Here is a 17,728-nt window from a genome sequence, read left to right as displayed (position 1 = left end):
ATTGTTTAACATTAAAAGCTAGAAAGTGCATAATGCATATGTACAAAACAAGATTAGTACTCATAGTCAAATACATATAGCACATTGTATATAAATGTATATGCCCTATTTATGTAATTATGTAAATCAAATAATGTTTGCGTATGTCATACTTGTGTATATATTAACATTTGTCATGTTTGTTTAGTAGAATAATTATACTTTGAACATCATTATTAACATACTTTCGATCACATTTGAACTAATCTAAACATATGATTTGAATTAGAACATATAACTTTGATTCTGAACTTTGAGTATGGTATATAGACACAAACTAAGACAGATTATGGCTTGGGCTTTCATGAAATAATAATATACGAAAATTTATCTGACCGTTGATCGGGTTTACTTATTGGTTAGCCTGATGAACAGAAGCATATAATCTATCTTATGGAAAACAGTTTATATCATCATAATGAAAAAATAGCAAATTCTTGAATCTATAGGGTAGGAAAAAGTTACATTTGATCTATATATATGACTTTGAATGTTCTATGTTTCAAATTCATGAAGTTGATCACATTTCGAGCACAAATTAACTCGCTAGAATAAAAACATCTTACGTTTTCAATTCAATCCAAGATAGTATGGAACTCCAGTAGCATTTAACCATTGCCCGCCTTGAATAAAATTACCAACCGTAAATTGTCCTGCCTCGGTCTCATTGACAATGACCTTATAACCGGGCCAAGTAACCCTACTACTCGTATTTGAACCCGGCCCTCTATTCAAATACTCACCATAATAAAGCGTACTCAACGCAAAGTCACCTGACCACTCCAACCATCCAGCCGGGTCAATAAGGTCTCCAATGTATGACCGCATAACCACTGTCCTTGAATACACTCTCCATGGTCGGCCAAGGTATGACTTAAACATAGTTTGGTTCGGTACCAATTCTGACCCGGCCGCTATTTTACATTCTAATAGTGAAATACCCGTGTTTTGGTTTGGGTCATCTCGTCCTTGGGCCGTGAATAAATTTCTTTGGTTTGGTTCGGGTTGGCGGGCATATAGGTTACATTTTTGGAAAACAACTGCTGCGTTACCAAAAACGAAATCTATGGTACCATAAATGTCACATTCACGATAGAATTGACGAAAGGAGTGGACGTAGAGCGTGTCTTGGTACGCCACAAAGCTACATTGGTAGAACACCGAGAAATCAGACCCGCTACGTAATGCCACGGCTTGGCGTTTCACGGTGCCGGCGTAGTTCTCGAATGTGATACCTTTGGCTATGAAATTGTTGCCCACCACGGCTGAAAAAGAATTGGCAGATTAAAAAGTATAAGTAACAAATTTGATAAACGTTTGTGAATGTTATAATTTAATTAGTATGCTATCTAAAGTGTAAGTATAAGTTACTGTGAATTATCAATCATAGACTATAGTGAATTATTCATCATGAAAATGTATACTTGAAAATAACTCTTCATGACTAACTAATGAGTAGTTGCACAATTTAATTATGATGAAAATTACAACGAAGTTTCACATGCACGTTACTATCCAGTTCGGAATCATAATGTCAAAACAGTTTTATTCAAGAAAAAGATACTATTAATGTAAATTCCAAATTTGTGTCAACTGTCAAGTGTCAACTAACTTGAGGTTTATAAATAAAAAAGCCAATAGGGTGATGCATTGACATTCCGTGACTAAGTTGGGCCCCAACCAAATCTTTACAGACTAGTTAAAATATAGGTAAGTGGTTGGATTTGGGCCAGCCCGCCTGCCAATTTAACATATCCCTCCTCTTATTTATTGTCTTTTGTCTTTGTATTCACTTAACTACTAGCTCTGCGGCCTCTGCCTTCATAATTAATTTATAATAATTATGATATACAAGTAATAAAATATTTTATTTAAGATATTCCATCTTAATAGTTAATACTCGTAATATGTAACTATCAAACTTTGAATGTTGGCTATTGGAAATATTCCGGTTCAAATGATTCTAGCTTATGTAACAAAAACCCAACATTTTTACATTTTATTGTATAAACTAAAATCTCTCATTTGATAATGAATATCCAAAATAGTTTTTCCCTTATCTAATAACTCCAACTATACAAAATTACAAAGCATATCACATTCCTTTAAACATATATAAAACCAACCCTTTTTTTAAAAATAATTTTTATAATGAATTGTCTAAATATAGTCTATTTACCGTTACTATGTATCCAATAGAAAACAGATTTAATAAACTAAATATATCTTCTCGGTGAGTCCAAATATATATCATTTCACAACAAAATATTTTTTTTTCCCTATATAATACTCCGTAGTTAACTTACCTTACATTCGTCACTAATATAAAATTGAATAATCAGTCTAATTATAAGATGATGACATGTAGAATAATCAGGGGTAAAATTAGGAAAGAGAATTAGTGAAATCCACATGTCAGAGTTTTAAGATTTTAGGTTCATTTTTAGGTATATGAGTTAGGTTAATTAATCATTTTTCCTATAAAATTAACGAAATTATACAGTTAACGATATTTTATCATGAACGTACTTAATTATAGCATGATTCTACATGAAGGGGTAGATAATAAACTACTTAGCCCGGATTAAAATTGTAGCATAATCAATTACGACTTTGTTTAAACATATGAAACTAGCTAAATACACAATGTACTTTCGAACTTTAAGATCTAAAGTAGAAAGTAAGTTACTTTTTATGATTAGATAGCTTAAAAAACTTCTAATCTAACTACTTATAATATAGATTTGCTTTTCTTATCGAGTATAATGCATCAATGAAAAGTTATATGGTCCATTCTCATTTAAAATAGTTAGGTAAGGGCCGATTTTTTAGTCATTAAGTGCTTAATGTATTAAGTGTCTTAATGTATAAATATTGGCTGAATATATTAAGTAATAAATAGATAATTGACGGTTATTTTTGTTTATTAAGTGAAAAAGAGAACATGAATTTGACTTAATGCATTAAGTTCTTAATTATTAAGTCTTTTAAATAAAAAAAAACCGCAGTCATCGTTTTACTTGTAATGCAAATATATTACTTTTAAATGAAAACAAAAGTTAGCATCAACTTTAAGGCAAATATCATATATCTCTTCCTAAATCCCATATCCTCTAAAGTTCAAACCTAACCTTATTGGTAAAGTTAACATCTTGACCTTTGGATTAAAATCAAAGGTCAAAATTTAAAAGTCATATTTGAATCTTTATCTTTGATTTTGGGTATATATGAAATGGAAAGTGATATTAATACCACAAATAATGATTAATTTACCACACCTAGCAACGTTTATAGCATACTGTATAAGTTAATAAAGCGCATATGTGATAAATATATCAATTATTTTGGTACGAATATCACTTCCTATATGAAATTGACTCAACTTTATAAGTGGTGGGGTTATGCCATATCTTTAACTAAATTGTTTACCAAAAATGACAAATTATTATCAAATGATGCCAAAACCGTCCATTATGATAAATTAATATGTGATCCAAAGTTGTTATATATAATGCGATTTAATCATATATACTTACCGACAGTGCCTGATCGGAAAGTTGTCCAGCCGTCGACCACACTCCGGTTACCTTTAATTAGTGTTTTTCCAATTCCATCACCAACAAGCATTATCATTGGCTTCCTACTATCAATCTCCAAATATTCATAATATGCACCTGCTTTTATATATATAACAAACCTAGTTGTACTCATGTTTGGAGACGCGTTTAACGCGTCCCCGATTGTTGTAAAGTTCCCACTCCCGTCTTTTGCCACGACTAAGTCGTAAACCGTCTCGTTCACCGATGCTTGCAACAATGCCCGTTCCTTCTTTCTAACCCACCCCGGATATCCACCCGACATTTCACCATACTCTGGAAATGTTGATTCGGTTTTCCCTTTAGATGTTCCATTCAATTTTTTTAGTAACGCTAGTGAGTTACTCACCTGCAGTGACGAATCCAGAAATAAAAATAAAAATTATCGGACTGTTATAAGTTGGTTGGTACTGTTGTCCAAATATGTACAGATGTAATATTCTTTATACTCCGTAACAAATTAATGTGACTTTTTTCTGTACAAGTACTATTTTCTAGAGAAATGTGACTTTTTTCAAACAAATATATAAAATGATCATCCACCACAAAATTTTCTTTGTTAATTTTGCACATATACATATATTGTTTTTTTAACAATGTGAACTTAAAATAGATATACATCATATATATACCTGACGAGAAATGCCACGCAACGATTTACGAAAGTATCTACGTATCTTGTTTCTCGATTTACTATACGAGAATCCGTCTAGACAAGTTGCTTGATTTGTCATGGAGGCACTGAGAAGCGTCTGGAGGTCATAGTGTTTACCATAGGGTGTTTGTTTAAGACCATTTATAGCCGAGTTGAGTTCATTCACGGTTTCAAGGAACAAAGAGTGACAATCATCAAGTGCCCGGATTTCAAGAGGGCTAAGGTTGCGAAGCTTCTTACGAATGGCAGACACATTGAAGTCGGTGGACCGGACATCGTATATCGTACTATTTATCGTAGCGGAAATGATATCGGGTATTGTTTTGGATTCAAGATTCGGTAAGATTGTTGTGAGAGTTTGTACACATAGTTCGTAGTATAGTGAACCATCACAATGTGTTTGTGCGGTTTGTGTTTGGATGTGTTTGTGAATGTGGATGTGGAGTGGGGTGGTTTGTGTGAATAATGGAAGTGTGTGGTGGTTATTTGTGATTTTGAGAAATGAAGAAATGGAAAATGCTAATACAAAGAGTACCACTACAGAGAGTGTCAATAGAATGGGTTTAGTGGTTTGCATGGTGGGGGATATATGTTAGGTTGGTTTTTAGTGTGTACTCAACTATGTTATATATACTTGTTGTAAACACCACATATAGAGGAACATCAATATATAAAAAATGTATACAAGCTTGTAAATTGGGTTTGTGGCAGAAAAATGTAGCCGACTAACTTATTTTGCTATCATATTTTATTTAATTTGGATTGGAATCTTTTAAAGTTAAAACATTTCTTTATTTCTTTTAAATTAGAAATTATAAGAAGTGGTTTGAATGGATTGCATACTCAGAATTTTGTAAGTCTAACTATCCTGTAACATCTTTTTCTAGCATCTTACTAGTTATTAATGAATATTTACTGTTCAAAAAAAGAAAATAATTATATATAAGAAGTGCAAAGGTAGAATATCCATAGGTAGAGTACACTTTCACATAATGTACATACTATAACGTCAAAAGAGTAAAAAACGAAAGTCAAATACCGCTATAATCTGGACAACTAGCTTGATTATCAATTCTTTTCTGATACGAGTACTATATAAAGTATCTTGCAATTGTTATCATGTGACTTAATTTCCACAACTGAACATACTTGATCCTTTACACATAAATATAAGGAATTCAATAATTGAGTCAACAACAACAGTGATCGATCTCGTGAGGACCTCTTACCACTTTGCACTTGTCTCATTGCTTTCTTCACTTGATTCCCTTTGTATTATTTCATGACTCGGTCATGTAGCATCTCTATTTTAATTGTACAAATTATGGACTTAGTTTGGATCGAGCTTGACACGAAAATCTGAAGTCTCACATACAAAGCGCTAGTATATATATGGGCAATGATAAATGGATAATGTTCTAATTATGATCTAAATGATCAATGAATGATGATTGTATATATAAGATAATTTATTGGACATTTGTCTCATCATAATAAACCATCTATAAAGTAACATGTCGATGAAGTTATGTAGGGCGAGATCAAGTGGTCCATTTTGGAAGCAAATGCCAACCAAAAAGAGCAAATTAGGCGTGCCAATTCATTTCCAAAATGCTCACAATAACAGGAGTGATTAAAAAGAAACATTTTTGCCACTTTATTAAGATTTTGGACCAAATATAAAACAATCACACTTTACCAAGGATTTTGGAACAATGAAGATAATAATTAGCACAATACATCATGTCTTCATATGTTCACTTACAGTGAAACTACAAAACCCCATCTTGTTTCTTGATCAGCAATCTCGAATATATGTTTATATAGGCCAAATACTTTTCGCTACATCAAGAAAAGATGGCTTTGGCCAGGGGCGGTACTAAAGGAGGGGGGGGGGGGGGGCAAGGGGTTCTAATGCCCCCTCGAAATTTAAATTTTGTCATGTATTTTTAAGTTTTTCATAAAATTTTAAAAATTTTCTATAGGTTTTTATAATTTTGTCCCCTTTTAGATTTATTTTTCATAAGTTTTCTAAGTTTGCCCCCTTTGGAATTTTTTCCTGGTACCGCCTCTGGCTTTGGCCGCAACATTCTGTCTGCTTATATGCTTATTTTTATAGATGTAAACGTTATTTATATACAGATGAGTTATAATTTGAACACGTGCTTATTCAAGCTAGTAAAAAAAAACCGCTTATTTTTTTTGAACGGCCAACAAAAACTTTTTATTATTTCACCGAAAATGTTAACCAGAAGGTAGCGAGTACATAATGCATAAACGTAAAGACCCCAAAACACCTATATTATATCTTGGGTATAGCCAAAATTAAAAGAACACCATGACTCCCCTAAATTTTAAGGTATATAAAGACATGAAGTTACGCCTTTAACAATAAGGAAATTCCAAACTCCCCTAAATTTTAAGGTATATAAAGACATAAAGTTATGCCTTTAACAGTACATGTATGTAGCTTTTCTTGTCCTTTCTATCAAACATACAACACCTTACGTGAATTATCTCTAAAATAGATTAATTATTGAACAAAATTTCACACATATATATTAAACAGCCTCTCTTAAAATTAAGGTTTGTGAAGGGAGTTATATGATGTTAAACTATGTGATGTTAACATTATATAAATTATCTCCAGAAACAAAATTAGATGACCGAGTTAGAGGCTATGACTTTCCAAATTAATAAAGAATGATAGGATTCTTTCTATTTTAGCAGAAGTCTAGTTAGTTAAGACATGTATACAATTAGCTATATAAGAGCCACAACAATAGTTGAATTTTCACTACTACAATAGTTGTACCTTTAATAAGGAACTTAATGAAAGGTGTTGAAGTATATATTAAAAAACTCAAACTATTTACTCGTACATTTTAGACTACCTCACATAGGTACTCGTAATATAGACAAGCCCAAATACCAATGTAAGAAGTCAGACTATACTTTTTTTTTTTATTAACAGCAAATTTGAATCACTGACGGAACTTATCGTGCCACCAGGGTACCACTACTGATCATATCCCCACTAGATGATATAATGCCAATTAATACACCAATTCAGGAGAAAACTAGTTAAATATAAGAAAACCCCTATGTGAGTTTTGAACTCATCACCTTATGGTTACAAGCCATTATCCCACCACCAGGATGTCACTAGGCTATTAAGCCATGAACAAGTCAGACTATACAAATTACATTTCAGCATTCCACTTTTGGAATACAAACAAACTCAGTAAGCCATGAGCATAATAAGTTAGAGCAAAAGATCTTGTGCTATTGCCATGTATAATTTTTTCACTATATTGAAACACAACAATTGCTCATATTTCGTTCTATGACGACGTGGGACTATTGGAGGCTATGTAATAGTTAAAAGGATCGATGTTATTGCCAAGCCCATGATCAAGCTATTCTTGATTTCTTTCCCCTTCTTGAACTAGGCTTGGGCCGATTTAGTTTTATTTGGGCCATGAAACAGTCAATTCTTTATTCCTTTGACTTAAAGATGACATGGGTTCGATTTTACGTTGACCCGAGGAATATCTAGTTTTGATAATTAACAATGGTTCTAAAATTATGTTTACAGGTAGGTTTTTGTTACCATTAAAAAGCAATATCACAAACGATAGAACCATTTCGTATATTTATACGGAGTATCTTTTTATCTGCTTAAAAACTATACATTGTGTTGAATGTGCTAATTTTGATAACGCACATATCTCCTCGGTCTCCCCATTAGTTCTAACTTATGATAAAATCATAAATACCGCTGTTGAAAAGTAAGTAGTTATCATTACTTTATCCTCTGTATTTCCTGATTCTAAAACGGTGGTTGCCTTATATGGGTTGCGCAGCTGATGATTTCAATGAAATACAAAAGTAATTAAATTGGAAGCGATTTGCAAAACATGGTGGTTGAGTTTGTGGACATACCGGAACGATAATTAAGGTCCCCAAAGTCAGGTTGTCAACTTGCATTGATGTTTTCGATTACATTATTTCTGTGTCATTTTTTTGGATCAATAGTCGTAATAGAAGTCTAATTAAGTTTGGGATCAATATTCTCCCGAGGAATTGAAAAAGTTAACAAGATTATTTTAGAATTTGAGAAATGCATATTTAAAAAAAAATCTTATTAGCCTTTTCAATTTATCAAATACAATAAATACACTTTATGTCGGACTTTAAGATGCATATTATAAAAACCTTTAATTGATACTAGCACGTTATCCGCGCAATGCGGCGGTGGTCGTGACAATGCCGTTGTAGTGGGGGGCCGAGTGTTGGTGGTGGAGACGGCGTCGAGTGGTGTGGATAATTGATGTAAATGGTTAATGAAAATATATTAAAGAATAAAGGATTGGTAGTGTAAATCAATCATTAATGTTATGGGGTAGTGTATGTTGAAATATTTTAGAAGGTGCTAAGTGAAAATATTACATATTTTCAACACTTTCATAAAAAAAAGGACTATTTTTTTTATAATATAGTATAGATACTTGAATACCAAAAGAATAAATTGAAACCTTGATTAATGTGATAAAAAAAAAGTAACTAAATATCGGACTAGTTGATATGATTAATTGTTTGACCAAGTCCAGATCAATATAGTCTTAGATCACATTACGAGTACAAATTAGTGAAATTAACATCGATCGGATAGCTTCCCGGCCAAGTGGGGTTTCCCCGCATGTGCATGCATACATGTAATTTGATGGCCACTACACTTTATTATTGCACGATCATCACCAATTGTTACTACCATATTACAATTTGATCATAAAATAAGCTTTTATTATTAAACACATGAATTATCGATACCCTGATTTGTAACTTGTGTTTATACAAAACTACAAAAGTACAAATTATACAACGAAACTGTTAGCATGTGTACGTTAATTTGCTTTTGTGTGTTATAATTAGCTTGTTTAATTAATTACTCTACTTGACATAAACCGACACTCAATATTATATTATAGAAATATATGTTAAGGTAAACTTGCGGGTAAATAAGGGATTTGGATTTTAAATCGTTGCAAACAGGTTGATTTCGATTGGAGGTGCGAGACCTTAATTGTGTCCCATATCCTATTTGTACTTCCAAATTGAGGGTTGTAAATTTGTTCAACTTAAAATAAAAGGAAAGAAATTAAAAAAATAAATAAATAAATAAAATACAAATTGGCATGTGCTCCAAATTGAAACCCCCACCGTCGTACTATGAAACTGACTTTTTGCTATTACTAAAAATCAAATTTCACAGGTTTCTGCAAGCATCACATGTTTTTCTCTCCTAGTTTACTTGACCCTTTCAACATGAGAATTAATACTTGTGAAGCTACACAAGTATAAGATACAAGAATGTGGTAGATATATTAAATTATATGGTATTAATATCATCTCTCTTTCAACATCAATAAACTATTATATGACTGTAATATTCATAAAAAAAAAGAAATTTAACCATCTATATAAGTATACAAAGTTTATTTTAAACCACTAGGTAATAGCTTAGTCGCACGTAATGACAGATCACGACCATATTCTTAACAACATCTACATAATAGCACACTTGGTATCTACCATTTTTTAACATAAGCATAGTTGACATTTTATATAAAACTATACAATTAATCAATTATAATTATAGCTATAATATGTTTAGAAATCCTAAATATGTTTTAAAGATCACAACTACCTACATTCTATATTTCTATGATCGACAGATTGGCTGAAACATAATATATATCACCGAAGACGAAAAGCTAAAGAGTTCGGTTTCCAACCAAAAATATATTCTTCTTAAGCTATAAATTAATTTAGTTGCCAAACAACATACAACCATTAACTAATACTAGCATTGTATCCGCGCAATGCGACGGCGGTGACACCGACGATGGTTTAGTGGTGTCGGTGACGGGTGGTGATCGATAACATCGGCAATTGGTGTTAAGTGATCTAATCGTGTAAGTTAATACAATGGTGATAGTGGTATTTTAAAAGATAAGAATTTAAAGTGTAAATTAATTCATTAAGGGTAATTTTGATAATATCTAATAACCCTTTCCTTAAGGGTTGTTTATTAAGGACAATCTAGTAATTTTTATCTAATTATTTTCTAACTATTTTCTAAAATAGGGGTGAATGAAAGTAGTAGATTAATTTCCGGTTCAAAAAATATTTAAGTATGGATTGTGTACTCAGACGTGGATACAACAAGGGTTTTAGACCAGTCCTAAAGTTGTAATTGGAGATCCTATGAGTCCTTATCCTATTCATTTGTTTTTTAATGCCTATTATAATATTCTGTTTCGAATATATACAATCTAATTAATAGACAATCAGAAATAGTCAGCTCACCGCTTGATACATGTATTTGATGGTGTTTGGAGTTACGTTTTGAAAAGATTATGTTGTTATTGTGTTTGGAAAATATAAATAATCAAAAAAGTGTTTGTTTGAAAATGTAATTTCGTGCGTTTTCATAGAAAATAATCGGAGTTTTGAAAAACCGATTAAGAACATTTTTTTTTGAAACACAGTTTTGAAAACACAAAAATGATTTTAAAAATTCAATGACAAATACCCTTTTAGCTGATCGATTTAATCACCTAAAACTGTAAGTTGTATTTTCTTTGCAAATTCTATCTCGCTATCAGTGGTAAAGGGGTCGTTGGCTTACCACCATTTAGAAGTTCCGCACAAAAACTATATTACATTGATTGAGATTCTTTAAAGTTGATCCAACTTTATCTATAAAGTTGGATCAAATCCACTGGCTAAAGTCGATCTAACTTTACCTATAAAGTTGGATCAACTTTAGGGAATCTTAATCCAAATATTAATGATACCACACCATGTAATATGGATTAAGATTCCCTAAAGTTGATCCAACTTTATAGGTAAAGTTGGATAAAATTTAGCTTGAATTAAATCCAATGATCAAAATTAAAATATGCATGTTACTCCTTCAGTTATTTATGAGTAATTTGCCTTTTTTTTTAAAAAATGTAGAAAAAAATTAAAATTAATCTCTTGTCAATTTTAGTGAAAAGGATGATATTTTTTTAAGAAACTTCCAAAACATGTAATATGTTGAAAAATCACAGAATCACGAGAGTATGATGAATTAGAATAATTATAAGGTAATGTCAAAGATTACCATTAAAATACAATGTTATAGAATTGGTCCAAGACTCGAGGGCTTATTACATGTAACGAAATATACCTGGTTGCCATCCACTCCCAAAGTTGACAATTTGTAATCTACCAACTTCATTCACCGCACAATTTTTAGATATTTATTTAGATTCTCAATAACCTCAATAACATTAAAAAGCATACAAATGAAAACGCTATCATAAATCATAATTTTCAACTTCTAATGATTTCTTGATGTGCCGAACTTGTTTGGTATACATTGAATTTACATGTAGAAAGAGAAATGAGTACTTCAACGCATATACTTAATTATTTAGGTATAGAAATAAAAAGAGTAATTGTTGGATTAATTAGATGGGAAGATTAGTGTGTAAATTTAATACTCAGTATAATTAACTTAGTTTTGCTTATGTTTTCCTAAGTTATATATGTGAGGAGGATGACATTAAATAAAAGTCTTGGATTTAATTTATGATATAAGCAAAATGCTCTAAAGAATTGAGATGAGGGTTCTCTCTCTTAATAAGTTTATGTTGAAATTGAACTTGGGTATATAAAAAGGCATGCTATTAAGTCCAAATTTATCGTTCAAGTATATATATATATAGTTTGAGAAGAAAAATTATTCTATAGGACTAAGGGGTTCCTAAGCATTTTTTTTATGTGTGTATGTGTGTGCTGGGGGGGGGGGGGTTCTATGAATACAAGTTATCTTTAGAAAACGACAGAACGACTCGAGTGTAACTCATGGTGTAGAGCTCGAGATTAAAGGTCCGCTAGGGGAACATCTATATACACCCTTCAATTCGGCAAAAACACCCACTATACGCAAGCATGCTTTTATACGAGAATTATATTTGCTTTGACCAAAAAAGTCAAAGTACCAAGTATCAACGTATACTTCCTATACGGTGGATGTTTAAATACCCAAGTACCCAACACCCACTAGACGGAAGTATACCTTGATACTTACCGTATAAAAATATACTCGTCGTATATTCAGTGTTTATATTGAATTGGGGTATTCTTATAGTAGGACTTCTATGCTAATTGTTGAGTATTTATATGTTGATTCGATGAGACTCATTTATATAATTAGACTAATGACCACTCAAAACCTTTGCAACATGCACGATATTTATCTACTAATGTATATAGGTTGACAACAAGACTTCATTTAAGTTTTAAAATATAAAATTAAAGCTAAAATATAAAATTAACACCAAGGTAGATGGAAATACAAATAAATAACATATTATTGAAACCACATTATTCCTACGGATTACGAATTTGAATACAAAGATTATTAGATTATTATCGCAATTAAAATACACCAACATGGTGACAACTTTGTCTCTTATCGCCGTGACCAAATACTTCTCCATAAAAAAATACAATTCTAGAAAACCGGAACACGCTTTTACAGTTTTGCATATACACCTTCACCATGCACACGTTGACTTTCACATATACATGTTGACTTGCATGCACATTCTTGTACATATATAAACCCCCTCCACCCTTACCATTTACTTCACCACCATCATCTCAATCTTCCATATATCAATGGCTTCCATCACCATTTTCTTCTCCTTTCTCATTCTCCTCCTCACATTCTACGCCACGGCCGCCCCTTCACCACCCTCTTCCGCCTCCACGGTTTGCCAAGACACCCCTTATCCATCTGTTTGCCAAGCATCCCTCCCTATCAACAACTCTTCAGCCAATGTCTATGACTATGGTCGTTTCTCCATCCGTAAATCCCTATCCTCGGCTACTAAATTCGCTAACTTGATTGATAACTACCTTCGTAGCTCCTCTGGCTTAACCGTTGGCGCGATCAATGCACTTCAAGATTGCCAATACTTGGCTAGACTCAACATTGAGTTCCTTTCAACCACTTTCCAAACAATCAATGCCACTCAAACAATTCTTCCCGATACGAAATCAGAAGACACCCAAACTATCCTTAGTGCCATATTAACCAACACCGAAACATGCATAGAGGGTTTACAAGCAAATGCAGCTTCTTGGACCTCCAAAAATGGAGTCATTGCTCCAATCCAGAATGATAACAAATTGTATAGTGTTTCTTTAGCTCTTTTCAACAAAGGATGGGCTAGTAAAAGAAGCAAAAAAATTGGTTTTTCACATAGATACAATGGTTTCAAAAATGGTAAATTGCCACCTTTTAAAATGTCCCAAAAATCAAAAGCCATATTTGAAAATGTAGGTAAAAGAAAGCTTCTTCAGACTAATAGCTCCGGGAATCCGATAGTTGTTAGCAATATTGTGGTGGTGAGTCAAGATGGTACCGGTAACTTTACCAATATTACTGCTGCGGTTAACTTTGCACCTAATAATTCTGCTTCCACTGCTGGTTATTTCGTGATTTATGTCACGGCGGGTCTTTATGAAGAGTATGTTAACATTCCAAAGAACAAGAAGTACTTGATGATGATCGGAGATGGTATTAATCAGACGATTATCACCGGAAATAACAACGTTGTAGATGGCTCGACCACGTTTAATTCAGCAACATTCAGTAAGTAGTTCGGCTTTTGCTAAATTTTTAAGCATTTTGGATTCATGATATGATATATGTAACAGTTTTCAAACTTACAATTCTCTTTTATTACCATCAATTAACTAATACTAAGAAAATCAAAAGTTATAATTAATTACTTCTATAATTTTTTTCAAAGTTTTATATAATCTCAACACTGATTGTTAGTTACAAACTCACCTTAGGAATTGATATAGGTTGGCCTAGTTATTAAACTTAATTAACATAGAGTCAAATTATTCTAGTACAAAATTGGCTAGTTTTTCTTTGGGTTGAAAACTTTGAAATAAATCATGTTTTGATGTGTGGACTTGCAAGTTGTTTGCAATTTTTAATCAATCATGTTTGTGATATATAAATTAATAAATAGATTTAGAATTATATATATGTATCTTAATTAGCTGACTTTAGGCCAAATGAAGTGGTCAACCTAATGCCTAAACTTTCCATTTTACACGCTTGTCCCCTGCCTAAAATGGACTAGAAATGACTCAATGATCATGAGTAAGTAACACATGACGTTTTCTAGGTATTTCGGATCTCAATATTGTATTGGACGATGTATAGAGGAGGTAAATGTAAACCGCCTAACCCCTAACTAAGGTAGAGACTATTTCCAGGATCCATCAAATGTTGTTAAAAGACCTCTGTCCTTATTGGGCATGACAATTGAACCCTTGATTTCTGTCTCAAAAGTCAAGGGATCCAAACAATTGATCCAACCATTAGGTTACTCAATATATGATCATGAGGTGTCTTTAGCTAATTCATTTACTCATATGAAGGTATTATTAGAATATATAAACTTTCAATATTTTAACCAATATTTTTCAAATAATTTGCAGTTGTGGTATCACCTTACTTTGTGGGAGTCAACATGACAATCCGAAACACAGCAGGAGCCATAAAACATCAAGCAGTAGCATTAAGAAATGGTGCTGATTTATCCACATTTTATAGCTGCAGTTTCGAAGGCTACCAAGACACATTATATGCACATTCCATGCGTCAGTTCTATCGAGAATGTGACATATATGGCACCGTAGACTTTATTTTTGGAAATGCGGCTGCAGTGTTCCAAAACTGTAACTTATATCCACGGTTACCTATGTCAGGCCAGTTCAATGCCATTACTGCACAAGGCAGAACAGATCCGGGCCAAAACACTGGGACCTCCATACAAAAGTGTAACATTCGGGCTGCTGATGATTTAGCAGCCAGTAATGGGAATACTGTAACGTATTTAGGCCGTCCTTGGAAAGAGTATTCTAGGACGGTCTATATGCAGTCTTTTATGGATAGTTTGATAACTCCAGCAGGGTGGTCCATATGGTCTGGTGATTTTGCGTTGAATACTTCTTACTATGCAGAGTTTAATAACTCCGGGCCTGGGTCAGACACTAGTCGTAGAGTTACTTGGCCCGGATTTCATGTTATTAATGCAACAGATGCTGTTAACTTTACAGTGTCTGCTTTCATTTCGGGTGATGAATTTTTGCCTCAGACGGGTGTTCCTTACGATGGTGGGTTATGATCAATGACTTTATCTGGAGGGATCATGTACAGAATTTCTTGGACTGAGTTTATATATCAGCAAATGTACTATTAGGTATAAATTTCGTTGGATTGTTTGAAACTGTACAAGGAATTGTATTATGCCTGCTTCATTTTGTTTAAAGAAAATTTATACTCAAATAGTCATACCTATTGAAATCTCTTATTACTACTCAAACTTTTGTAATTCTTTTACATTTATATTAAGATAAGGTAATGTATTAATGTGTCTTGTTTATATGTATTGATTCATTCATAAAATTATAGATATATCAAGAGGATATGGCTAACTCTAATAGACCTTTTAGCGAAATCTTTTTTTGACACATAGAGACTTAAATCGGAATTGCCACTTCCAGCTAATTAACGTGAAATGCACATAATCCAGAACTGATAATTCCGTGCTAGAAAACTGGTTTGATAAAATGGATTGCAAAAACTTCCATTGGTCCAAAAGCCCATTTAATCATTGGGTTGGACCGTACTAACCTAGCTAACCTTCAAGCGTAAACCTTAGATTTATATTTTTATTATTTTTATTTTTATATTTCTTGCCGAGTTTTAGGTATGTCAACTAACTTCTTGTTGTAGCTCGTAACTAGAGCTATAGCTGGGGCTAAATTGATATATTTAATTAAATAACTGAAACTTATAGCAATATAGCATGCATATAAATGTAAAATAACAGAAAGTCAGAAATAATCAATAATAAGCTCATTGTTGTTCCATATCATTCTCATTAGTCATTCCGGTATATGAATTAATTAACCAAATATCTAGCTTCCATTTGGTCTTAAGAATCTTAAACTAACTCATAGATGTGGTCACTAACTTCTTGTGCCTAATTTTCTTGGTTAGTAAAGTAATTAACCAACTTGATCCCTCCATTATGACAATTGTTCTTGCGAAAAAAATAGCATATTTTTTTGAAGTCCCCCTTTGAGATAAATGTAGAAATGTTGGGATGGGTTGGGTATCATGTTTGGAATGACACTTGAAACGGGTGGGTTATGTTGGATTGGGCTCCAAATACAAGATATTTAGAGTTGATTACAAGTTTCATCTCTATCTTTAGTTTCATGAATTATAATTTTAATCTCTATTTTTGAAGCCCAATTAACATTTTTGATCCAAAAGTCAACATTTTGATAAAAAGGTTAACATTTTTTGGCCAAAACTGTTGATGGGATCAAAATCGTAATTTATGAAAGTTAAAGATGACACTCGTAAAATTTGACAAACCATAAAGACGATCTTTGTAATTTGCTCAAATATTATTATTATTATTATTTTTATTATTTTGTCAATTTTTCAAACTTAATTACTTTAAATAGTTAACCAAATTGCCTAGAAAGATAAGCATATAACCAACTTTGAATTAAGTTTTATTTTCTGTAATTTTTTTTAAAAAAAAAACTGACAACAACGCTTAAATTGATGTTGTCAACTTTGTAACAGATTTAATTTGGAAACTATGATTTTGGTCCCTAACACATTAACTTATTCGATACATAAAAATAAAACCTTTTCATCGACCAACATTACAAAATCTAGTGTTTATGATAAGTAGCACAACATTCTCATATTTTTGGATACAATTGAGTGATGACACAACTATTCTTCTAGACGTTAAAATAGAAAACGAATACAACATTTTGTGTCGCCCTAAATTAGCGGCAAATAGCCCGTCCAAAAATATATGTGTCACATCAGTGGTGGAAAAGAATTGGCAAATAGGCCGTGTAACAAATGTTCTTGTTGTTGCAAAGAACTTGGACCTGCCAAAGCCACGTGTCAAAACAAGAAATATTGCGACGTAAAAAAACGTCTTTTTAAATATGCCACAAACCAAAAAATAAAAATTAATGGCACACGATCTTGGACATAAACTCCGTTTTTACTTTGAAGTAATAGGGCCACCACGTTATCCCTTTATCAATTTCTAAAAGTACAAACATTTGAATAACACATGTTTACCGGTGTTTATTTTTTTTATTTTTAAAAAAAGATGTGATCATTTACTCGTAACAGGAAATGTAACTTACGTTGTCTTAACCGTTATAACTTGTTAATATCGTAAGTTATATACGTTAGTCTAAAATATACTCGTATAAGTTGTAGACGGGAGTATTTGAGATTTGCATT

General features: G+C 32.4%; 2 protein-coding genes across 2 annotated transcripts; one reads left to right on the top strand and one right to left on the bottom strand.

Annotated features, from left to right (window-relative positions):
* Positions 1-447: 447 nt before the first annotated feature.
* LOC122606871 (pectinesterase-like) lies at positions 448-4,892 on the bottom strand. Its single transcript, XM_043779752.1, has 3 exons — positions 4,268-4,892; positions 3,576-3,984; positions 448-1,304 (listed from the first exon to the last, which is right to left on the bottom strand). The coding sequence occupies exons 1-3, from the start codon at positions 4,865-4,867 to the stop codon at positions 610-612; spliced, it is 1,704 nt and encodes a 567-aa protein (XP_043635687.1). The 5' UTR covers positions 4,868-4,892; the 3' UTR covers positions 448-609.
* Positions 4,893-13,029: 8,137 nt separating this feature from the next.
* On the top strand, positions 13,030-15,563 carry LOC122606872 (probable pectinesterase/pectinesterase inhibitor 41). Its single transcript, XM_043779753.1, has 2 exons — positions 13,030-14,008; positions 14,875-15,563. The coding sequence occupies exons 1-2, from the start codon at positions 13,030-13,032 to the stop codon at positions 15,561-15,563; spliced, it is 1,668 nt and encodes a 555-aa protein (XP_043635688.1).
* Positions 15,564-17,728: the final 2,165 nt, after the last annotated feature.

The sequence above is a fragment of the Erigeron canadensis genome, chromosome 7 (assembly GCF_010389155.1).
Source record: "Erigeron canadensis isolate Cc75 chromosome 7, C_canadensis_v1, whole genome shotgun sequence".
Lineage (NCBI taxonomy): Eukaryota > Viridiplantae > Streptophyta > Magnoliopsida > Asterales > Asteraceae > Erigeron > Erigeron canadensis.
The sequence above is the reverse complement of the archived record's forward strand: the minus strand, read 5'-3'. Positions and strand labels throughout refer to the sequence as shown.

Coding starts and splice junctions, on each gene's coding strand:
- LOC122606871 (XM_043779752.1), bottom strand. CDS start 4,867: ATGCAAACCACTAAACCCATTCTATTGACACTCTCTGTAGTGGTACTC. Junction 3,985..4,267: donor TGCGTGGCATTTCTCGTCAG/GTATATATATGA, acceptor TCGTCACTGCAG/GTGAGTAACTCACTAGCGTT. Junction 1,305..3,575: donor TTTCCGATCAGGCACTGTCG/GTAAGTATATAT, acceptor ATTCTTTTTCAG/CCGTGGTGGGCAACAATTTC.
- LOC122606872 (XM_043779753.1), top strand. CDS start 13,030: ATGGCTTCCATCACCATTTTCTTCTCCTTTCTCATTCTCCTCCTCACA. Junction 14,009..14,874: donor GTTTAATTCAGCAACATTCA/GTAAGTAGTTCG, acceptor AATAATTTGCAG/TTGTGGTATCACCTTACTTT.